Genomic DNA, 25,393 nt, shown 5'->3' with positions numbered 1-25,393 from the left:
TAGACATTTTTTGAAAGCGTCCTTTATACATATGGAGCACAATAGCTTATAGGACCTTTAAAAAATCTCTAGATATATTCATGCAAAGTCACTAACGCACGTGAACATTATTACATAAACGAAAACTTTATTCACCGGCTCAATAGGTCGTACTCAAATTGCAGTCTCTAAAGTTTTCTGCATCACCAACAGTGAAAAACCTTGGCTGGTGATGAACAGATCAGGCGTAACCTTCGTCTTTCCATACATACACCTAGAAAACATACATTTCAAAAACTCCAACATTATCGTCCATTTCCAGAGTCAACTCTCCTATAACTTAGTGTTTGTAACTAGTTCAGAACTAACTGTCCACCATCTAGACGAAAATTGTACGCGCGTCCGTTAGAAGTGCACACTTTTCTGAGTCTCAAAGCTCGTGCTTGGCTGCCTCCCAAAAAGAGTCGTAGCGAGGTTCGTAGCTTGCCGACAACAACGTTGACATCTCCCCAAGGCGCTCGGTTGTAGAGGCTCTAACAGTTAACGGCCTGGCCTCTTGGAGTTCTCTCGTGATCGTACCTTAGCCGCCGCAGCTCCGAAAGAGCCATTTTAATGCAGAAGAAGGAAAAGAAGAAGAAGAAATAGAGGAAAGATCAAGAGAGACTTTGCGAGCGATCGAGCGAACGAGGAGTGTGCTCTGGTAGTGTGTGAATATTTGGTGTGTGATATAAAACCATACCGTTTCTTTGATGCTATTTCAACATCGTAACCACTGAGACCTCTCAGTTATGTTTATTCTCTGGTCGAGTGCTGAGGTGCGAGTTCCGAGAGTGGCAGTTCCGGCGGATCGTAGTTTGCGGATCTGTGAGCCTGTTCATGAGACTGCACTGGAGTGGTAATCAAAGCAATTGGCAGCCGCAAGTAATAAAATAATTCAAGAGGATCTACCGCTAGGAAATTCAATGGTTAGCGGTTTAACTAGAGTGATTGTGCGATAATTTAATAAAAATCTTAATCACAAGGATCGAAGAACAAGAAGAAACAAAAGTGGGATGCCGCTTCGTCGGAAGGCCGTACTTTCTGGAAATAGCTGACTCGTGGATTAAAACCAGAAACTCGGATTAGATTTGTGCGTGTTGAAAAATATTTGTGGAAAACAAAGAGCATTTGGTGTGTCTGATCAGCGAGGAAGAAATAACACAACAATGAATGTGCTTAGTTCGCTGATCCTATCAACGGTGGAGGTCGCTAATCTTCTTCCGCTGGTAGCGGTGGTCATCTGCGTTGGTGCCATGATAATGTTTCTAGCCAAGTAAGTGGAACCCTTTCTACTCGTTTTCATGTTTAGAATTTCAGCTGCTTTTCAAAAAATATATTTTTCTACAATAAATTTCATTTTTATTAATTTGTATAGTTAAGTCTTATTCTGTAGAATGATCCAAAGATGTTTTAAATTTTTTCTCAATTATTTTTTCAGAATAAAATGGTTTTGAAACTGAAGTGTAAAGTTATATCTGAGTACAGTCCAGACTCGAAAAATAAAAATAAAAAATAAATAAATAAACAAAATATTTTTTTCAATATTGCATCATCACCATTTTGGCCGCCATCTTGGATTTTAAAATTTTAAATCTTTTAGCGTAGTTTAGGGTTCATACCTAAGCTTGACAATCAAAATTTAGACATCGAAAAAACTTTTTTTTTCGTGATTCGATTATCCGAAGTAAATTTTTTCCGATGCCTTCGGATAATCGAGTCTGGACTGTATTTTCTAAAATTTCAAAATTTGACTTTATTTTAAAAGATAAAAAAACAAACAAGGTTGGTACACAATACAATGTGATTCTTTCTTTTGAATGTTTCTTGCAACTAATTTAGGCACTTTAAACTAGACGTCCCAAAGTATCTCACAAATTTAGTAGGTCAACTAGCACAGTTCTTAATCCAACCACTCTCAGATTTCGTGGAATATTGTTGTCATTGTTATTGTCAAAAGTTTGACAATAACAACTTATTTCAAGACAACTTTTTACTCATAAATTTCTCAACTTTTTTTGACAAGCAACTTCATTTCAAAATCACGCCTAATTTTTTTAAAAGTCAAAATATTGTGTTTTTGAAGTAGAATGATTAAATAATTCAATTTAAGTTGTATCAAAATTTCTAATATTTCTTTTCATAAAATTTCTATTTCTTCACCAGAAATTGTAGAAAACTAATAATTTTGGAATATAAGAGACTGCCATCAAATTTCGGAAGTTGTTTAAGGCTTGAGCGAACCTCTCTAACGAAAACAACTATATAAATTAAGTGAACAGCTGTCGCAAAAAAAGAATTATTAAAAAAGTGAAAGAAGCTTGTCCAAAAAGCATATCATCAAAGTGATGCTCGAACATTTCTCTGTTTTATCGGACGCGATAATTATCAGCCTACCGGAATATGAACGTGTGATAAATGATTGACGAATGCTCGATAATTTATGCAAATCACGATCTAGTCACAACCATTGCCGGTATTCACAGTATTTTTGATGGAAGCGTTCAAGGCCATTTGTTTGTCAGCCGGTGGATGTGGTCAGCCACATTGCTGTTGGCATCGTCGTGTAGATGAAAATCCTGCAGCTTGAACTGAACGTCGCTCGCCTAGGATCTCTTGCAATTCAAAGAACATCACCAGCTCATTCTAAGGAAAAATGTCAATTATATGAATAGACGTTGTCGCGCTCGATACTCTTTATGGCACGTGGTGGGTTTTTGTGCTGTATTCTGAACACTTTTTGGTGGCGTTCAGTGAGATCCTAAAAGCACGGCTTGCGCATTCTGATTTTCATTGCCCACGCCACAAACTTCGAGAACAAGTTTCAAATCTCACCTCCAATTTTGCCGACCAAGCTGAGCTATGACGCTACAAACTGGACAGGCCGGTCTCTCGTGTAGCAGCACCAAGAACAACGTTCAATCAATGATCCAGTTTGACTAGTGGACATTCTTAGGCCCTCCCCGTTAACAACATTCATCTTGTATTGTGTGTGCGGGTTGGATCAAGTGTTTTTTTTTGTACCTAGTCGTCGATCTTCTTTCTGTTGCTTGTTTTAAAGTTGATAAATACAAACTACCTAATTAACAAAAAAAAAAAAGACAATGCTCTGAATAAAGTGTTATACAATGCATTATACACCAGTACAGTTGTTTTGCAATTATTTGTTTCGATGAAAGTTATTTTTTTGCGAAAAGAAACCCTTTTTGCAGTACTGTACATAGATATTTCAGAAAATTTCAAAATATTTACGAATTAGTCCGAACATGATAAAAATGATAATCAACGCAGGAAAATGCATTTTAAATTGACGCTGATGCACGTTTATGAGCATGAGCATGAGCTTACTTTTTATCCCGCCCGTGTGGATCAATCGGACCGCGCACAGGACTCACGATCCAGAGGTCGCCAGTTCGAATCCCGCGGCGGGCGCTCTAAAATTCTTTGTGTAAATATGGGTATTCGGCGCCGTCGCTCCGTGCCATACTTTCATACACTTAGGAGCCCAGGGCGGCGAAGTCCTTGTAGATAAAAGGAAGACACTAGTGGTTGGTACTAGCAATGGTGGCTGACAGCTATAAAGTCAACTTCGTTTTTTTTTTTCGCATGAGCATGAGCATGGTTGACTGCCAATGAGCTGCTACTCCGTTATTGACGGATCAGCTGAAGTTGCACAATGAACCAACAGATGAATAGTGGGAGCTAATCATCCTCACTGTATAACGCCTGAAGATCTCTGCTTTAAGTCCAGGGCATTCGTGGAAATACAATGTCTCATCCCAGAGGGTCCCGGAGTACCAAACCTTCTTAGCATGGTGCTCCCAACGAATACAACCAAATCTTGGAGCGTATGGTGGTGTGTCCCCACGCTTCTTCCTCCCCTGTCGATTCAGAATTGTGTTGTTGTTCGAACACCAAGTGCTCAAACTCAACCCAATTACGAATCAGACGTTAATAAATGACAAAAAGAGTGCTAGGCGTAATCTAACCTAAGGCACTCTCCAGGATCCCTTCGAAAGATTGGCTGCGTTAGGGTCTGATTAGATTAGATTAGATTAGATTAACGTAAACTGGGATGACTTTGATAAGTTTTTCAAATGCCCGTCAAACTAATATCTAAACATTTTTGAGAATTTTGAGTATGTAAGCATTAAGAGATAGATTATTATCAAACATATATGCAAAAATGTGACTGTTACATTGGATGTATCAACATTAGTGGCCAAATCAAATTTCTATAAATGACACCCCGGGCTATCAAAGTCACCCCAGTTTACGGTACTTAACCAATCTAACATTTGAATGGAAACAAAGCCAATCCTAATCCAATAAAAACTTGTCTTAAAATCAAAACTTTAAACAAAGAAACAAACTCTCGAGAAAGAAGAACAGGGAAGTCGTGGATATAAACATTTGAAAGTAATGCGGAAAAGTAACAACGTTACTAGAACTTGTGATAAAGGCAGTTAAAAAACTCCACGACCAGGCAATGGCATAGAAAGCTATATTTTTCTATATGTCAAACCTGTTTGTGCGATGCGTACGTTCACCTTTTCTCTATCAATCGCGCTTCGATGCACATGAGCCGTTTTCGTTTTCAATTTCAAATACAAACAGTGAAGGTTGCCCTTGCCTTGCCGTCGTATCAAACACTAGTGTGTTTATTCTGAACCCTGAAAAACGGATTAGATATTTTGGTGGCTCTCTTTGAAAAGCATGAAAAGCATTGGTGGCAAACCTGTACTATTTATTCATTCTTTATTTATTATTTCATCATCATTGCATCTGAGAGGTCTTCTTTTCCCGCAATAGTTTGAAAAAAAAAAACAATTAAATTGTCAATGACAAATATCTTTAAAAATATATTTTGTGGTATTTTGGTAGGATTATAATTAAGATATCAAAGGAAAATATATTTGTTTAAAGATTCCCGTTTTAACTAAAGCTAAACAAGCAGATCACTTCACCATAAGATGCTGTAAAACTAGACAGAGAGTACCTTGAATTTCACACAAGGTCCTGCCATTGAGTCGGGCCACGGTGCTGGCTTGTCTCGCGATGATGGCTTTTTTCCTCCGTGTATTTGGGGACAACGTTTGCGGCTATTCAAACCAGTTTTTGATAAAAAATACCTTTTTCTAAAATTTTACACTTTAGGTCAGTGCTTGACGGAGATGGTTTGCGGCTTGTCTGTAATGAGTTATAAGTTATAACTAAAAAAAATCAAAACTTCAAATAATATTTTGTATTTAAATTAAAAAAGAATATAATATCTAATCAATTTGGCGTCATCCCTACCCTTGTTTCGCAGGGCTGCTGTTATACTGCGAGTTCAAGCTGACGACACTTTGCGACCTTCAACGATACCCACGAACCCTAATGTGCAAGTGCCCAGGCTGAAAATGACGCGCGTTCACATACCGTTCACCTTTCGCCTGTTGGAGACAGGAAACAACTCTTTTGAAGGTAAGCTAACGTCAATTTGACGGTTATATTTGAGATTCTTATATCTTCCCGCTAAATCTAAATCTGCATTCTTAGAACGGGCCCCTATACTCAGCTAAATCATTTTACAAATTTTATTATCCCAGTGTTTGAGGTGTGTTCGAGAGTACAAATATTTTAACGATTCTCAGCTTACATACTGATCAACATTTGAATCAAAGCTAGACATAGATTGAGATTTGAGATTGAGACAAACCCTTTGGTTTCTGAGTCACGAAACATTTCTGTTGGACAGTTTTATGCATCCTTTGCTTACTAAACACATTATGAATGCATATAGTGCAAAAAAGTTTAAAAAAGGAAGTATAAAAGACTACATCCAAGAATCTGCATTTCTGCATTCAGCGATACGTGATTCTCAAATCAACTTTCCGGCAACTGTCATACGATAACTTTTGGCTATCAAAATATCGAGTTCTTCATCCAACAACCTGATAGTACAAATAATACGCGTACGTGACATATCTCACGTTTAGCATCGCAGTGGGTCTCATTTGAACTAATTACAGCTCACTCAGAATGATAAATAATAGGTCTGGCTAACGAGTGAGACCTGAGACATTTTTTAAAACAGTAATAGCAGTTATTATTATAGCATCCCTCCATTGTATCAATCTATCTCGAAAAGGGGTTCCTAGTAATTTATGAAAAGTCTCTAAAACTTATTTAGCAAATTCAATCAGTTTTATTGTTCTGTGGCTGTTCAAACCAAATCCAGTAAAAGATGCCAAAACATTGTTATAATACACCTAAGGCTTCATCCATAAAGTACGTCTCGCTAAAATCAGCCAAAATTTACCCCCCCCCCCCTCCCCCCTTTTGTCACGCTCACCCTATACTTATAACACGCAATGTCACACTTTCTCATACCCCCCCTCCCCCTAGAGCGTGGCATACTTTATGGATGACGCCTTAACCTTCCCTTGGTATTAAAAAGAAAATCACACATAAGGTATTGGGGTCCTTTTCGACCCAAAACTTTAAAAAATCGTCAAACATCCAGTTTTTGACCGATTCCGGTTCTTTTGGTCACAAATGAAAGCATAGAACGTCCCCTTTCCGAAACCGACCTGGAAAACCGGATTTGGTCACTGTGGCCACCGGGAATCGGCTACAACCGAAAAAAGGCCTTTTTGAGACCCCAACTTTGACGACCTGTATCTCCGGCAAATTTCAACCAATCAGGATGCTCTGGGTTGCATTCGACAGGTGTATACCTGTACTTTGACCACAAATATTAATATCAGGGCCAGGTGACCTACCGGTTCCGGAAATCCGGAACATCCGAAAAGTTCATATTTTACTGATTTTCACGTATATGTGATACCAATACTCTCATGATAGTTGAAATTGATCCATAAAACTTACTAAAAACACAATACAAGATTGTCAAAACCACTCTGGAGTGTTAGTGGCCACTTCCGGGTAACCTGGAACCGGTTCCCGGGTACCCGATGTACGGCCAATTTGATTTTTTTGTTGAAAACCCATCATGTTGCATATCAAACTTCATGAAATTGAAAGATATGTCCATCTTTGATAATGCCGTTAATGGCTGAATCTGGAACCGGTTACCGGTGGCGCCTTGGAGACACTTCCGGAATATGAGAGAATCCCTATCATCCGACATATCAAACTTCATGAAATTGAAAAATATGTCAATCTACGGTCATGCCGTTGTTCGTTGACCCATCCTGGCCAATCTGGAACCGGTTACCCGTGGCCCCTTGGGGACACTCTCGGAATATGAGATAAACCCTATCATCCGACATATCAAACTTCATGAAATTGAAAGATATGTCAATCTACGGTCATGCCGTTGTTCGTTGACCCATCCTGGCCAATCTGGAACCGGTTACCGGTGGCCCCTTGGGGACACTCTCGAAATATGAGATAAACCCTATCATCCGACATATCAAACTTTATGAAATTGAAAAATATGTCAATCTACGGTCACGCCGTTGTTCGCTGATCCATTCTGGGAACTCTGGAATTGGTTTCCGGTGGCCCCTTGGGGACATTCCAGGAATATGAGAGAAACCCTATCATCCGACGTATCAAACTTCATGAAATTGAAATATATGTCAATCTACGGTCATGCCGTTGTTCGTTGACCTATCTTGGCCAATTTGGAACCGGTTACCGGTGGCCCCTTGGGGACACTCTCGGAATATGAGATAAACCCTATCATCCGACATATCAAACTTCATGAAATTGAAAGATATGTCAATTTACGGCCATGCCGTTGTTCATTGACCCATCCTGGCCAATCTGGAACCGGTTACCGGTGGTGCCTTGAGGACACTTCCAGAATATGTGAGAAACCCAATCATCCGACGTATCAAACTTCATGAAATTGAAAGATATGTCAATTTATGGTCATGCCATTGTTCGCTGATCCATTCTGGCCAATCTGGAACCGGTTCATCCGATCATCCGACGTATCAAACTTCATGAAATTGAAAGATATGTCAATTTATGGTCATGCCATTGTTCGCTGATCCGATCTGGCCAATCTGGAACCGGTTACCGGTGGCTCCTTGGGGACACTCTCGGAATATGAAATAAACCCTATCATCCGACGTATCAAACTCCATGAAATTAAAATATATGTCAATCTATGGTCATGCCGTTGACCCATCCTGGCCAATCTGGAACCGGTTACCGGTGGCGCCTTGAGGACACTTCCGAAATATGAGAGAAACCCTATCATCCGACATATCAAACTTCATGAAATTGAAAGATATGTCAATCTAAGGTTATGCCGTTGTTCGTTGACCCATTGTGACCAATCTGGAACCGGTTACCGATGGCAGGGCTTGCAAAATTTCGACTTTTTTGGTGATAGCTGACAGAACACTTTAATCGTCTTCACCACAACAACCTGATTTTTATATTCTACTTTCGTTCGTTTCACACACAAAGGAATGAGTGCTACGCAAAGTCACTCACACAATCAGGTTGGTGTTCCAGATTGGTCACAATGGGTCAACTAACAACGGCATGACCGTAGATTGACATATCTTTCAATTTCATGAAGTTTGATATGTCGGATAATAGGGTTTCTCTCATATTCCGGGAGTGTCCCAAAGGGCCACAGGGAACCAGTTCCAGAATGGATCAGCGAACAACGGCATGACGTTAGATTGACATATCTTTCAATTTCATGAAGTTTGATATGTAAGATGATAGGGTTTCTATCATATTCCGGAGGTGTTCCCAAGGGGGCCCCCGTAACCGGTTCCAGATAGGCCACAATGGTTCAGCAAACAACGGCATGACCGAAGATTGACATATCTTTCAATTTCATGAAGTTTGATATGGCGGATGATAGGGTTTATCTCATATTCCGGAAGTGTCGCCAAGGGGTCGTGCATAAACCACGTGGCCTTTTTTTCAAGAATTTTTTACCCCCCCCTCCCCCCTCATGGTTTTTCGTGGTTTCACGCCAACCCCCCCCCCCCCCCTATAAGACCACGTGGCTTTTTCCTCCCAGGTGAAAAATCTAAAAAAAAACAAAATAGTATAGATTTCCAAACTGTTTATCCACATATCATACACCGTCAGTGGGGATGACTTTGGATCAAAAAACGACATAACGATAAAAACGAATGTTGGGGAATGTTCCTGAATGATTGGTCCAAGTGGGTCTTGCAGGTCTTGATCCTGCCGATGTACTCGGAGAAAATCCCCCCAGAAATTTACTTAAAAGTGTGAAAAAAGTATAACGTTACAAAGTTTAAGGTAAATAATAAAAGTATAACAATTTATTGAAATGGTACAGACAGTAAAAAAATCTCTCAACAAAACAAGAAACTTAGTAAAACATATGCATTTAAAATTATGGATTTGCAGAATAATTAATTGCATCCAGGATAAATATGCTTTATGAATCAAAGCTACTTTGTTATAAAAACATTATTCATGATTTAACTAAAATGCGCTTTTAAATATAAAATAAAAATTATTTAAAAAAACGTTACTTAATCCACCCTTAGGTGGTTGGTGCCTTCCTCTCATTTATAGACTACCTACAGACTTTTTGTCAAGATTATACAGACTTTGAAGAAAATGGCATCCCTCTATACGGCTTTTTCGTGGCGATCAGACCCGACCAGTTGAGGTTATGTGAATTCAGACCATTTTTTAAACTGGTTGTAATTTGAGATAGGTAGGTCAGATCTAGAAAATTCTTACTCCACCTAAAAGGTCTTCTCATATGCTTTCTAAAAATATATAACATGTGAGAGTTTCATGAAAAAAGCACCCTTTTTACCATAATTTTAATTTAATATGAAACAGTTTTTTTACATAACTTTTTAAATACATGATAAAACTGCATGAATTTAAATAGCAACTTAGGGGGCGTTAAGACGGATCGATTAAAACCATTCCGGCCAAAATCAGTTGAGCCTGTGACGAGATATTCCAGTGACATTGATTTGGTACACATGTCTACATACAGCCAAACACACAGACATTTGCTCAGCTGGTGATTCTGAGTCGATATGTACAAATGAAGGTTGGTCTAGGAGGTCTAATTAAAAAGTTCATTTTCCGAGTGATTTTATAGCCTTTCCTCAGTAAGGTGAGGAAGGCAAAAGTAAAAAGTTTTGTTTCAGGAAATTTTTTTTTTATTTTATTTGGAAGAAAATATCTCATTATAAAAGCTCCTAGTTAATATTTATTTTATTCCAAACATTCATAAACAAAACCCAACTAAAGCAACTTTTCTTTTTAACTAAGCATGATTGATTCCAATGATCCAGTATATCCAAAAAAAAGTCGAGTTATGTCATTTATTTCTCCATACAAGAATCAGAGACAGGGACAAACATTCAATATTGCGCCATTTTGAAATTTTAGTCCTGATTTAATTTTTTTGCAAAATATTGTTTTCGAAAAGATCGGAAAAATCCACGAATGTTTTACATATTAACATTGAAAATCGGACCATTAGCACCTATAGCTTTGCCGAAGACACCAAATCGATCAAAAAATTCCTTCAAAAGATTTTTGAATTTTCTTATTTCATTAGCTGCCAAATTTGTATGGAAATTTAAATGGACAAACTTTGAGCATACCGAAGGCACTTTAAAATTTTCGGACGGATTAATAAATCAAAAATAAAAAATAAAAAAAGACAGTTCTCGTTAAAAGTTGCTTGGCTATACAAATAAAAGTTATGTGAAAATAATCTAAAAAATCGATTTCGTGTCTTTGACAAAGTTGTAGACAACGCGCTAAAAATCATTCTTTTAGTCATGGACGTCCGAATTGTTTAAGTCTTACTCTTACTTTAAATTAAATTTGCTATCGACTACGTGTTTTGATAAATCTGAAAGATCAGGAAATTACCTACGATTTAAAATTTTTGATCCAACTTTTGGTTGCTTAGATATTATCTCAAAATATATACAAAAAATAATTAAATATAAGTTATTTTTTCAATCATATCCTTCAAATTATTAACACTGCGACATTGCCCAATATGCACGGATGCCTAAGTCGCATAAATTACAGATTTGATCAAGTCGAGTTCTGCAAATGTTTAGGATCATCTAGACATCCTAATAATTCACTAAAAAAATTGTCCTGGTTGGCTAAGTTATGCCCGAGAACCAGCGAGTTGAAAATACAGTTCCATTTTTTTAAGGAGTTTTATTTATGTTGATCCGGCTTTGTATTGAAATTTGTTTCACAAATTGATATCGGCATTTGAAAATTAAGATTGATATTCTTGGAGATTTTCGGGAGCGATTTTCTTTTGCGTGATTTGCATCCTCTCTCTTTCGCGGGTGAAGAAAGTTCGCAAACGAAATTGTTTTTTTGCGATTATTCCATCCCTGGTTGCCTTTTTACGAAAATTTCATATAAATTGTCACCAATATTTATTTTTAAATTGTTCGGAAATAGAAATATCGAAGACTACATCTACTTTCAATGACAATTTGAAAGCACATTTTTAGCTACAAGACATACGCTTTTTTTAGTAAGTATTAACTTTGAATAATTAATTGAAAAATATTGTGACATTGAAATATAAGTAATATTTCTAAACACAATAAATGTCTCGATAACTGTATGGTTTAAAAGAGTAACAAAAAATGTATGCATATAAGTAAACTTAACGTTCGTTTTTTTTGTTTTTTTTTTATAGAAAAGATTTTTTTTTGAAAGGCCACGTGGTCAGCCGTCAACCCCCCCCCTCCCCCCATGGCTTTTCATGGTTTTTTTCGGTCGGATTTCGGACCTCCTCCCCCCCCCCCCCTAAGGAGGCCACGTGGTTTATGCACGACCCCCAAGGGGCCATCGGTAACCGGTTCCAGATTGACCAGGATGGGTCAGCGAACAACGGCATGACCGTAGATTGACATATCTTTCAATTTCATGATGTTTGATATGTCGGAAATATAAAGCTGCAACAGTGGATTTGCTACGGGACCATCCATAAACCACGTGGACACTTAAGGGGGGGGGGGTCGGTATGGCGATTGTCCACGATCCATATAAAAAAAATTATATGAACAATTGTCCACGAGGAGGGGGGGGGGGATTCGAGATTTCTAAAAAAGAGTCCATGTGGCTTATGGATGGTCCCTACAGAAAATGTTACATTTTATAACAGTTTTTGCAGCAAGCTCATACACTCAAACCCGGATGGTTTGACACCAACTGTTGTCAAACGAACGGGGTCACTTTTTAGTTTGACACCCCATTTACACGGAGTTCACACACACTACCAAACGTTTGTTTTGATAGTGTAAGTGAGCGCCGTGTAAAAAGTGACAGTTCGTCATTTTTTAGATTGACTTTGTCAAACCAACTGGGTACAAACGAAAAAGTGTCAAACGAAAAAGTGACCAACCACCAGTAGTTGAGTGTACACAGAAAAAAATATTCCTGTAAATTTACATTATTTATCATGTACCAAAAGGTATCATGATAAATGATGTATATTTACATTAGGTTCATTGGAAATTTACATTAGATTCATTGGAAATTTACATTAGATTCATTGGAAATTTACATTAGTTTTGAAAATTTACATTAGTTTTGGAATTTACATTACTTTTGGAATTTACATTAGTTCAAATCAACTAATTCTGGTAGGCCAATGGGAATGAGAAGCTCGACTTGGAGTGCAGTAGGGTGTGGCCTATGTTCTATTTTAAAATGATTGAAAGGAAATTCGGATTTTAAAAAGTTGTTTCACAGGTAGGGGACGCTTTCTCGTCGACGACCAAGTGGAATAACGCTGGACTGGAATCGAACGGACGACGTGTAGGATGTTCGGTGTTACTGCTACTACCCGCTGCCGACTGAGCCATCTTCGCATTTTATAAACGAGCGGCTAAAGCATCAACTTGTTCAGGTAGAGGCTCAGGCAGTGTGCCAGCGAAATATGAGAGCGATAGAAAGAGAACCAAATATAACTATTTTTAGTTCGGGTAGTTTTGAAGTCAACGTTTGGCAAAAATATAAATATTTCCATGCTCAATGTTTCTATTAGATTCATGATTTACATTAGATTTAGATTTACATTGGAGTAATTTCCATGACTTTTAACTCTCTACATCATATTTCAACATTACATTGAGTGAGTTTACATAAGAAACAGTAATTACGTGCTGTGTAAAGGAGAATGGGCGAATGTGGTCCAAGGATGTACACGAACGGGACCAGCTTTTTTCGAAAGATCTCGCCGAGACATGAAAAAAAGTCTTCTGGACCAACTCTCTAAACCCCGGGGTTCAAAAGTTACATGCTGTTGAAGTTTGAGCATTTTGAGTAAAAATATACAAAAAATCGGATTTTTGCTATTTCTAAAATCATTCATAAAATCTCTGTTTCATTATGGATTTCGATTTTCTTGACTTCATTCGACGCGTATCAGCAAAAACTATGAATTCTGATATATCTTAGCATGATTGAAATATGATTTCACTTGTTTTTATCCGTTTGAGCCGTTTGTGCAAGAGGCATTCCATAGAAACAAGTCGAAACATCAAGGTTTTGAAAACGGATCCGACCCAAACTGCTTCATTAAGTATAAAAGGCTTCAGTGCAATGTGTTGTTACAACATTTATTGGGATGGTCTGAGTCATCCGAGAACTCCTTGGAGTTAAGACCGGTGAGTCTACCGCCGTAACAAACAAGATGTCGGCGGTTTTTGACCACTGATCATACCCGCATAGCTTCAGTGAGTGTGGTAGACTACTTTGCTAATGTGTTAGGATGCCCTGGGTCATCCAAGGACTCCCTGGAGTTATGATCTGTGGAGCTACAGCCTTAACAAGCAAGAGGTCGACGGTTTTTGACCCCGGAACATACACGCATAGCTTCAGTCAGTATGGTAGACTGCTTTGTTAATGTGTTGGGATGTCTTTGGTCATCCTAGGACTCCCTGGAGTTATGATCTGTAGGTCTACGGCTGTTACAAGGACTCCCTGGACTGGTCTAGAACATCCCAACATAACAGCAATACAGTCTGCCATACTCACTGAATCTTTGCGGTTATGATGCGCGGTTAAAAATCGCCGACCTTTTTCTTGTTACAGTGACCCAAATATCTTAACTCCAGGGAGTCCTAGGATGACCAAAGACATCTTAACACATTAACAAAGCAGTCTACCATACTGACTGAAGCTATGCGGGTATGTTCCGGGGTCAAAACCGTCGACCTCTTGCTTGTTACGGCTGTAGCTCCACATATCATAACTCCAGGGAGTCCTTGGATGACCCAGGACATCCTAACATATTAGCAAAGTAGTCTACCACACCCACTGAAGCTATGCGGGTATGTTCCGTTGTCAAAACCGGTCGACATTTTGCTTGTTACGGTAGTAGACCCACAGATCTTAACTCCAGGGAGTCCTAGGAGAACCCATGACACTCCAACACATCAGCATAGTAGTCTACCATACTCACTGAAGCCATGCGGGTATGATCAGTGGTCAAAAACCGCCGACATCTTGCTTGTTACGGCGGTAGACTCGCCGGTCTTAACTCCAAGGAGTTCTCGGATGACTCAGACCATCCCAATAAGTTATTACAACATTGCACTGAAGCCTTCCATACTCACTGAAGCAGTCTGGGTCGGATCCGGTTTCAATACCATGAAGTTTCGACTTTTTTCTATGGGATGCCTCTTGCACAAACTGGTTCAAACGGATAAAAACAAGAGAAATCATGTTTCAATCATGCTAAGACATATAAGAACTCATAGTTATTGCTGATACGCGTCGAATGAAGTCAAGATGAGCAAAATCCATAATAAAATGGAGATTTAATAAATGATTTTAGAATTAGCAAAAATACGATTTTTTGTACATTTTTACCCAAAATGCTCAAACTTCAACAACATGTAACTTTTGAACCCCGGGGTTTAGAGAGTTGGTCCGGAAGACTTTTTTTCATGTCTCGGCGAGATCTTTCGAAAAAAGTTGGTCCCGTTCGTGTACATCCTTGGACCAGCTCCCATGCAAATTTGCCCATTCTCCTTTACATATTTTTTTCTGTGTAGGCCACACCTTTTTCCTACTGCAATCCAAGTCAAGCTTCTCATTCCCATTGGCCAATCAGAATTAATTGATTTGAACTAATGTAAATTTCAAAACTAATTTAAATTCCAAAACTAATGTAAATTTTCAAAACTAATGTAAATTTCCAATGAACCTAATGTAAATATACATCATTTATCATGATACCTTTTGGTACATGGTAAATATGTAAACAAAGTAATGTAAATTTACAGAAATATTTTTTTCTGTGTACGTTGAAGAGCTTTAACTCCATGATGGCCGACTGATTAGCGTCCCAGACCATCAATCCCAAGGTGTGAGTTCGAATCCCACCTGATTCCTTAAGGTTTTTTTTTGTTCATATTCAAAGTTCAATTAATGATTCCAAATTTCAAGGAAGCCGACCGGGATTTGATCCCTGAACCTTCTGCCTTCGAGGCAGAAGCCGTATCCATTAAGAGGCAGTATTTGTAAATATTGCTCGGTTTGTTCTAGAGGTCGTATCGAGGTGCTCCGATTTGGATGAAACTTTCAGCGTTTGTTTGTCTATACATGAGATGAACTCATGCCAAATATGAGCCCTCTACGACAAAGGAAAGTGGGGTAAAACGGGCTTTGAAGTTTGAGGTCGAAAAACTCTAAAAAATCTTAAAATTGCTCGCATTTTCTTAAAACTTCATCAATTCCAACTCTCTTAGATGCTTTCGAAAGGTCTTTTGAAGCACTTCAAAATGTGCCATAGACATCCAGGATTGGTTCGACTTTTTCTCTTAGCTTTTGCAAATTACTGTCAAAAAATGATTTTTTAAAACCTTAATATCTTTTTGCAACAGCCTCCAACACCCATACTCCCATAGGTCGAAAGATAGGTAATTACATGGACTATAAGCCTACGGTGTTAACTTTTTGGCCAATCGCAGTTTTTCTCATAGTTTTTCGATTTTTCTGCAACATACATTTTACAACGTTAGTTTTTGCCCTGTAGGCCCCCATAGCGGCACTTTTTGATCTCAATTTTGTCATATTCGGAATCCTCGGACAATTTCACGTAAGTTAGAAGTATTGGAGTTGTAATTTTGATTTAAAAAATAATTAAATAAAACATTTTTGAAAAAAGAAATAGATCTTATTTACCCTGTGATCAATACGTCAAATGCTGTATCAAGTAGGCGAAACCCTGTTTTGCCCCTAATCCAACAAATTGTTAAAAAATATTTTAATTCATTCTAAATGGCAACTTTTCCAATCAAATTTACAACTCCAATACTTCTAACTTACGTGAAATTGTCCGAGGATTCCGAATATGACAAAATTGAGACCAAAAAGTGCCGCTATGGCGGCCTACAGGGCAAAAACTAACGTTGTAAAATGAATGTTGTAGAAAAATCGAAAAACTATGAGAAAAACTGCGATTGGCCAAAAAGTTAACACTGTGGCTTATAGTCCATGTAATTACCTATCTTTCGACCTATGAGGAGTATGGGCGTTGGAGGCTGTTGCAAAAAGATATTAAGGTTTAAAAAAAATCAATTTTTGACAGTAATTTGCAAAAGCTAAGAGAAAAAGTCAAACCAATCCTGGATGTTTTGAAGTGCTTTAAAAGACCTTTCGAATGCATCTAAGAGAGTTGGAATTGATGAAGTTTTACGGAAATGCGAGCAATTTTAAGATTTTTTAGGTTTTTTTCGACCTCAAACTTCAAAGCCCGTTTTACCCCACTTCCCTTTGTCGTAGAGGGCTCATATTTGGCATGAGTTCAGCTAATGTATAGACAAACAAACGCTGAAAGTTTCATCCAAATCGGAGCACCTAGATACGACCTGTTACACATTGGTGAAAAACTCGCTCTTAAGGCACAGAACCGGTACTTGGTTGATGAATTTTTTTAGCTTAAAAGTATTTTTGATGGAATTTAAAAAAAATGTGTTTTTCGACTACTTTTCCAGAGTAAGGGCAGAATGCTGAGCTTCCGTGGCCGTAGGGTTACGGGTTTCGCTTTGTAAGCGGAAGGTGATGGGTTCGATTCCTGTCTGGCTTGGCAAAGTCAGATCCCTTAAAAGAGTAATTCTACTCACTGGGAATACTGACCAGTAGGGGATGGGTTTCGACTAGTGGCGTGCTGGATTTCCAATCCAGAGGTCATGAGTTCGATTCTCGTACCGGGATGATGAAGTTTAAAAAAAAGAATGGGCCACCTTAGAAAACAAGTTATTGCGTCTAATACCGATAGGTACCAGGAGTGAAATAATCAATTTAGATCAAATTTCGTTCATTCAGCCCCCAAGTGGATTCTCTAAATCAGCGATTCTCAACGGGGATACCGAGCCTACTTGATTCACATGGCAGGGGGTACCGGCCTAGAAGAAGGTTGAGAATTGCTGCTCTAAATGATTTGAGGGTTCCGTTGTTGTTTGTTTACCTTGGTAGTAACATCTAGTGACATTATAAGCATTGAACAAACTTTTTCAAACAATCCTACTTTCCAGAAAGCTTATTTAAGACCCTGAAATAAACAACATTTGCGTGGTTTTGTCAGTAAAATTACATGTTTGGTCATAATTTGAAAAATACAATGAATTCAAACGTTGTTTTCGGTATGGTGATGTTATTTGACGTCCTTTATAAGACCCTTGCCTTACAGTTGGTCTACACGGAAAAAAATCAATTATCCTAATCGTGAATTAAATTCACGAATGCGAGAACCACGAAGGAATATATTCACGTTTATAGTGCAAATGCTGGAAAAATTTGAGCATCGTAGTATAAAAACAGCTTAAGTTATTTGCAAAACATTAAAATGTTGTGTTTTCATCTAATTTTCATTGAACTTTCAATGTGATTTTTGGACAATATAAAAAGCATTTATTGATATTGTAAGTGTTGATTTCAAAACTTTTTGCTACAATCTTCATCATTCATGTGATAGATGAGTCCAAAAACATTTAAAAAATGTATTTTTAATTAAATTTTCTGCAAAAAGCGTTATCGGGGCAAAATGCACCGCTGTGATGCTCCTTTGTAAAAACAGCGGTGTCATCTAGTGGTGACTAGTGAAAACTGCTTTAACCCGGTGCATTTTTCTCCGTTGTTGTGGTGCATTTTGCCCCGTTGCTGTAGTGCATTTTGCCCCAAAATTGGGGTGCATATTGCCCCGCATGGTTATTTTAAATGAATCAAAAATGTTTTTAGAAATTTGATATTTTAGATCAATTTTGAGGTTTTTAAAGACTTTTTTCACATGGATGACGAAGAATATTAGTTGTGTTGGAACATTGAACAAAATTCTTTCATAGAAATGCTTTCATAGAAATAGTTGAGAAATCACAGTTTTCCCTTAGGGGGTGCATATTACCCCCTCTCCCCCTACTTACTCATCCGACGGAAGGCGTGGTCAGACAAATCTCGTCTCGAAAAATGCCACCGGGTCCGTGTCTGGGATCGAACCCAAACCGACTGGGTGAGAGGCAACCACGCTTATCCCTACACCACGATCCCGGATATATTATATATTTTAATTATATCTGGAGCAACATTTGAAAGGGGCGGTACGACATTGCTCTTACGGCCTTTTGTCCCATTTAAACGCGTGTAATGAAAGGCTGTAAGAGCAATGTCGTACCGCCCCTTTCAAATGTTGCTCCAGATTTGAAGCCTCATCTACAGTGAGAAAATTCTGCGATCTGGTGTTTTCGGGTGTTTTCGGATGTACTGCAATTATTGTTATTGATAAAAAAGTGCTTGGAGGGCAAGGGGTTGGAAACTCTTAGGGCTATAATTATTATGCTAACCAGTATATCAAAATATATGTTAGTATACTTATTATTTCCTTTACATACCGCCAGTATACTTACCAATATACTGAGAGTATCATAATATACTAACAGTTTATTGCTTTTCGGTTAGTATACTAACAAGTATACTGGAATATCGTTAGTATACTAAGTATTCCTAAGTAATATTAGAGTTTCCAGCCCCTTGTTGGAGGGTCTTCTAACCCTAAGACTTTCCAGCAAGCTTTCATCGGACTGGCTCAATACATTTGGCGATCTTGTCCCCTAAACGCTAATAGATACCACAACCGAAACCATTTTTACGAAAATTTCCATGAAATGTATGTTTGTGATTTATTGTTTTATTCGTAAGAATAGCCTGTTTGTATAAACTATGTTCATGGGTTCATCCGGATTGGGTTCACAAATATCCGGTGGCCAGATATTTAAACAAAAGTTCCGCAATCAATGTGATATTTTTTTTTAGCTGACTCGAAATGATATTTAGATTTGTATAGTCTTAAGAACATCAAATGCACTTCGTTTTCTGTTTTGTTTCTTTACAGAGGTTCGGTTAGCTGTTTCCAGCCAGGTTAAGTACCAGATGGCCGCATTTTGGGCCGTTTCGATACGTGAACTTCATATGTCCTTGTGGCGAACCTGGAGTGAACTGCGGGAACAAACACGACTTTCGGTGATAGTGGACTCGGCGCACTGCCAACAGCTCGCTACAAATGTGAGGTTAGGTTTAGTACTATACGGGAAAACTATCAGAGCTTAATTGTTTATTTTTTTTTCTCAATTGGATCTTTACCCTGTAGAGGTGAAGTTTAATTTAGTTAGAATTCTATCAATCTACTGGGATTTTCTTATGCTTTAATTTATTATTTCTGATGTTTTTGATTCAGCTCTCAAATTCAAAAAAGTTAGTTTAAAGTCAACCCTGACTTTTTATTTGTTCTTTAGCCTCTTTTACTTATTTTCTTATGTCATGAGCAAACTCTGCTTAAATCTTAACGTTTCCAGCTCAAGCGTCTTTTGCGCTTTCTCATAAACTCTATTTTACTTGCAGATGTCAACAACCTCACAGCGAAACGGTGGTAGCATTAAAGTCGCCAAAGCCACCCCTTCTGCTAGGTGCCCCACCGCGACTTGCCTATCCGCTGGTGGTGTTTATGATTCGCGAAACTGAAACCGACGAGTTATTGCACCCAGATGAAACGGTACGTTTGTTTACTGTTCTATTGAGTTAGCGTCAGTTACAAGAAAAAGGTTGGTTGGTTGGTTGGTTGTAAAACCAATAACTAAATTTTCCCAAAATCGGCTCTGAAAGTAAGCTCAAACACTTTCATAAAAGTAAATACATTGCAACAGACAGTGATATAACCGTCTACTTGACACACTAACTTGGACTTTCAAGTGGCAATGACGGAAGCCGTGTCCAATACCTTTTCTCCGGTTTATCCCAATAATGGTGAAATGTTCATTAATACATTGAAGAGTTTCCGTGTTTCCCTATAAGGTTATGAGATTGAACTTTCCTCAACAAATGTACACCATATTTGGCACTCATTAATTTTTATTGTACAGACGAGTGTTCAAAGCCCTGAATCAATTGATAATTGCATAATTTCCAAATCCAACTTAATATATATTATACAATAATAATTGACAAAACCTTACAAAAAAACTCATAACCCTACCAATCTCGTTAAGTTTGTCAAGACCACTTTCACCATTCACCACTTTCATTCTTGTGGTAAGCCAACGTACGTGGTCGTCGTTGCCTAACCCGGCAAAATGTTTCTTCTGCGTTGATGTAGGTACATAAACGCGCGCAAAAAAAACACTTTGTGTACGATGGAAATTACTCTCGCTTTCGTTGACCCAGGTAAACTGAACGTACGAGATTAAGTAATAGCCAGCTCCTCGTACGCGCACGTCTGACAAAGCAGGAGAGTCATCCGGCAACCCTCATTCATTGGCGCTGCCGTTGATGATGGGGATTCCTTTTTTTGCCCTGTCTTCCGTATAATTCAAGCACCCTCGGCAGGAGACGACGACGACGGCGAGTATTATCTAATTTTTTTTGCTGCATGAAATTGGCACACGAAAAGTACTGAAGGTTGGAAGCTGTGTTTTTTGGTGTTGTTTATTACGACATCTGACACATTTCGTAATATGTAGTTTTTATCGAAAAGTCAAACACCTTTACAATTGGGTAAACTAATAGTTAGGCCGTTACAAATATTTTTCAAAGATTATGTCTTCCCTTCAAAATTGGTCCGAAAAATCAGTGCGCAAAACATATATTTTTTTCAAAAAAATAAAAAAAATCCAATAAAATAGAAGTCTAATGAACTGAAAACTATCTAAAATGCATTTTTCTGCATATTTAGCATGTTTAAGCTTTTAACCATGTTAGAGCACAATATTTTGATTTTTCTGGTGGGTTTCGGTTAGAACAGACTCTGGCCAACAATATGTGTACATCCATTTCCAAATTTAAAGGCTTTAAGTGCTCTAAAAACTGCTGTCCCTATTCAGACTGTAGTCCCGATTCACCCCAGATTACGGTACTAACTAAACTTAATAATTTTTTTCACGAAACTAACTCCGTAAAAGTAAGACTTAACTCTCTCGAAGACAGCATGATGCTAAATTGCTTCTAACAAAAGTTACATAGCGTTCAAGACAGACACTTCGAAATACTCGGTTAAAAATGTTCCTATATAGCTCGATTCTACTGCCCATACAACAATGATTATGTAAATCTTCCTAAATTTATATTAAAGTAGGGGTTTTTTATCAAGTAGTTCCTTCGATTACAGTATTTGTCAAGATTGATATTAGGATTATTCAGAAAAAATGGAATTCGCTATCATATTTTGTAACCCTCTTTAACATATTAAACAGTTAACCACAGACAAACAGACATGAAAGTCGAGTTCACTAACTTGTCCCAAAAATGTAACGGTCATTTTTGAAAAATCTGAAAGCATGGTGATTACCTTTCGGTTTCACCGCCAGAGGCGCCCTTGTGCTCAGCGACAGTTCTTTTATATGACAGCTTTGAGCTTTTATTTTTATTTTGTTTTGGTTGCCGGCAACACGTGGAGTTATTAGACTTATTTTTCGGACATTGTTGGCTTGAAGTCGTTTTTCTTAGGTTTCCCGTCGGATGGATCATTGCGGAAACCATATGCACTCGATGCTTTCAGAACCTGTTGCTCCGGTGGATTAAGCTGCGCTTGTTTATTCGGAGTGCTTGTTAGCCAGGCAGATGATTCCGTCGGTGAAGTTTCTTCAATAGCAAAGGGGAAACTTGCCACCTACTTCACAGCAGCTTCATTCTCTTCGGCACGTTTGTTGCCACATTCGTGTTTACGTGTTGGAAGATCCCACACGTCGATCGATGGTAGAACGACCAACGCTTTGCGAAAAGCGTTCCGCTTCGACGGAAATTCCTCATATCGCTGAGCAGGCCAGCTTGTTCTTGTATTCGGGACCGTGTCAAATAAACACTAGAATGCGTTGGCCATTCTACCAACCGACAGAAAGTGGAGGTTCTTCCACCACCTACCTACTATGACCCATCGCTAGGGACCGATAAAAGTCCAATTTTTCTACGTTTTCTTTACAACTGGTAAGAGAAGATGTTAAGGCGACCGTGTTGTCCGCGGCAGGACACGCGACTTTATTGTGGGACTTAACTTGGCCAGTAGACGAAGAGGAATAAACAGGCTTTGCAAGCGCGATTTTCCGGTGGGTTTCGGAACGACGACATGGAGAAGTTCCGTTGAAACGGAACGCCTCCTTTCTTGTACCGAAAGTGAACATTTTTTTCTTTCGACGTGCATTTTCAATGTTTTGTTGTGATTGCCTTTGATGCGTGCTTTTGGTTATCTGTCATCACATACTCATACATACATATGCATGTCCTGCTGTCATTTGGGAGAGAGATTCTAGGAATTGTAGATAGATGGCGTTAGTGAGCTAACAAAATTCAAATTCAAACTGGTCCCACTTTTTGAACAGAAATTTGTTCTAACTTTCATGTCTGTTTGTCTGTGAGTTAACATTTAAAAAATCTAAATTTATTTAGGCAATGCTCTCATTTGAGTGTCTTTTCAGCATAAACATAACTGGATGCAATTAAGTGTCGCCGTAATGTGATCTAATTAGCTCTAAGAAAAAAACGTTTTTGCGATGTGAGATTGAGCGAGAGGGAAGATGTTAGTGAACTCTAGCAACGAAAGTGATCTGCAATCGCGTACAACAACTTATTTAGATCAACTCGCCGTTGCCAGTTAGGAACAGGTTATATCACTTTTCAACACTTGCTCGCAGCATTGCTGCCAGTGCCAAGTTCATATAAGAAATACAGACTCGTTTAAGCAGTCCGATTTCTAATTTCTAACTCTGTGATTAAAATTTCTCTTTCGTGGAGCTTATCAAACATTTCTATAAGCTGCTATAACAAAATAAACACAGGGCAAAACCAGCTAAATGTTTTTTAATTCATAGAAAATGTAGAAAATGGATTACATGAAATTGCAATACAAAAAATATCGAAAAAAAACCTTCGAATCCAATCTTAGTTATTTTATGCTTTTGTGTACCAAGCATCAAGCATGCTTTACTTTCGAAACCTTTGAATCGGTTTCAAGACTCGGTACCAAGAGTGTTTGAAATTGTTGCATATCAAATAAATCTCAACTTTCAGCCTATAATTTAACATACTTTCCATAACCGGCCTAAAGATCAAAGCCAAGAATGTTCCCAAGGTTGTCACGTTTTCTTTATTTTCAAACATTACGTTCTGTTTTTTTTTTTCTAATCGACTCTCTTTTTTGCTCCCTCGATCTAGGTTATTCTTGTGAATGTAGTGCATCTCAGAGATCCGGTCTGCCCACTGCCAACGTCCATACTGGCGCAGTATCTAAAGCAAGCGAGCGGACAATTATCATGTTTGAAGGTAAGACCTTATACCTTGTTCGTTCTTATGCTGGTTGTACTAAACTACTGTCAATAAACCGGTTTGGACCCTGTTTCATGCTGTCCCTAGAAGAGGTGAATCTATTTAATATAAATTACAGAACCAGGGAGCGTGACCGCACCGCAGAATTGGTCGGTTTGACTTTGAGCACCGTTTTAATCGTTGCAGATTCAAGTACTGACCACGTTTTAAGGCGTTACATACATGTAAATCGCCAAAAATGTCAGAGGTTGTTATGAGCACACACTTAAACTTTTTTTTAATTTGTTTTCAAGGCATTTAAATATACATTTTCATCCAATAACAAAACAAATTTGAAGACATTTGGTTATATCATTGCCGAGATAGACCGAGCAACGTAGCCTAGTGGTAACGCTTCCGCCTCGTAAGCGGTAGATCGGGGTTCAAATCCCGGCTCTGGATTCGATTGCTTAGTAAAGGGAAGGTAGTGTATCGTCACAAACTGGACCTTATCATGAAACCTTAGGGAGACAACCTATGGAATGTTAACATCAACCTTAACATGTTAACATTAAATTGATTAAAAAGTCAAAGTAGTTGGATTGTTTTGGTAAATCTTTGACTAGAAAGCCTTATATAAACAATGGAAACATCGAATGGAGGAGAGAAGAACGAAAAACGTTTTTTTGCGCGAACCGAATGAAAGTTTGGTAGCAAAATGTGGTGGAGAGAGAGGGGTTCAGAAAGCTGTGCAATCCGTCACCCCCGAAGACCAACACTAGTTCCTGAAAGGCATTTCACCGACTCATCACGGGTGGGACGAGAGACGGGGAGTGAGGCAACTCCGAAGAGTTGGGAAGTCTTCACCCCCTTCCTGATAGTTTCACAACCACGGCTTGACCCACGAGAGGCAACTGTTCGGTGAGACGGCAGCAGGCGCGTGCCTCGTCCCGGGTGGGACGAGGGACGGGTAGTGAGGCAACTTCGAAGAGTTGGGAAATCCTCACCCCCTACCACGAAAGATCCAAACTGTCCGGCCATCGAGAGGCAACTGGCTGACGGTGACGACGAGAAGGCGATGCGCGCTTCTTTTGCAGTTCTGGTCCCTCTCTGCTGCTGCTGCTGCTCTGGTCTCTCTCCTGCTGCTGCTGCTCTGGGCTGAGCTTTCCTGCTGCTGCTGCCGGTCCGACGTCTGAGACGTGAATGATAGAATGGGCTCTTGCGCGCGTTCTTATATATGGTGTCGGCTCTCTATTTCCCCTCCTTTTTCGCGACCGACACCGTTCGCGCTGCTTGTGTGATTTTCCCCTCAAAATAGGTACTTGACATTCCCGTCCGTGAGTGGGAAGCGCTCATTTTGCTTGCAAAATCTCTGCATTTTGAAAACATTTTAAAACATTGAGTTGTTACAATAGTAAAACTATTTTGCCAACATTGAAAATTTAATAGCAAATTGCTGAATAATTTTCGAATCGAATGGAATCAAAAACGTGCCAATTCGATTTGAGGGAAGGAAGATAACAGCGATTGACGGATGACGTAATATTCCAGGGCCTTCGGCCCAGGTTTTTTAGAATGGCTCCCCAGTACCTTCGACAAAGACGTAAGTCTACGTCAA

At 38.7% G+C, this 25,393-nt stretch overlaps 1 protein-coding gene across 1 annotated transcript in view; it reads left to right on the top strand.

Moving 5' to 3' along the window:
- The window catches only part of LOC6034739 (cell growth regulator with RING finger domain protein 1), a 37,948-nt gene that overhangs the window by 6,516 nt on the left and 6,039 nt on the right, over positions 1 to 25,393 (top strand). Inside the window, exons 2-6 of the mRNA XM_038266494.1 lie at positions 302 to 1,291; positions 5,327 to 5,481; positions 19,382 to 19,556; positions 19,888 to 20,038; positions 23,686 to 23,793. Coding sequence (XP_038122422.1) covers positions 1,185 to 1,291; positions 5,327 to 5,481; positions 19,382 to 19,556; positions 19,888 to 20,038; positions 23,686 to 23,793 — 696 coding nt within the window. The 5' untranslated portion in view covers positions 302 to 1,184. The remainder of the gene's footprint in view (positions 1 to 301; positions 1,292 to 5,326; positions 5,482 to 19,381; positions 19,557 to 19,887; positions 20,039 to 23,685; positions 23,794 to 25,393) is intronic.

The sequence above is a fragment of the Culex quinquefasciatus genome, chromosome 1 (assembly GCF_015732765.1).
Source record: "Culex quinquefasciatus strain JHB chromosome 1, VPISU_Cqui_1.0_pri_paternal, whole genome shotgun sequence".
Lineage (NCBI taxonomy): Eukaryota > Metazoa > Arthropoda > Insecta > Diptera > Culicidae > Culex > Culex quinquefasciatus.
This window is presented reverse-complemented; position numbering and strand designations above follow the sequence as displayed.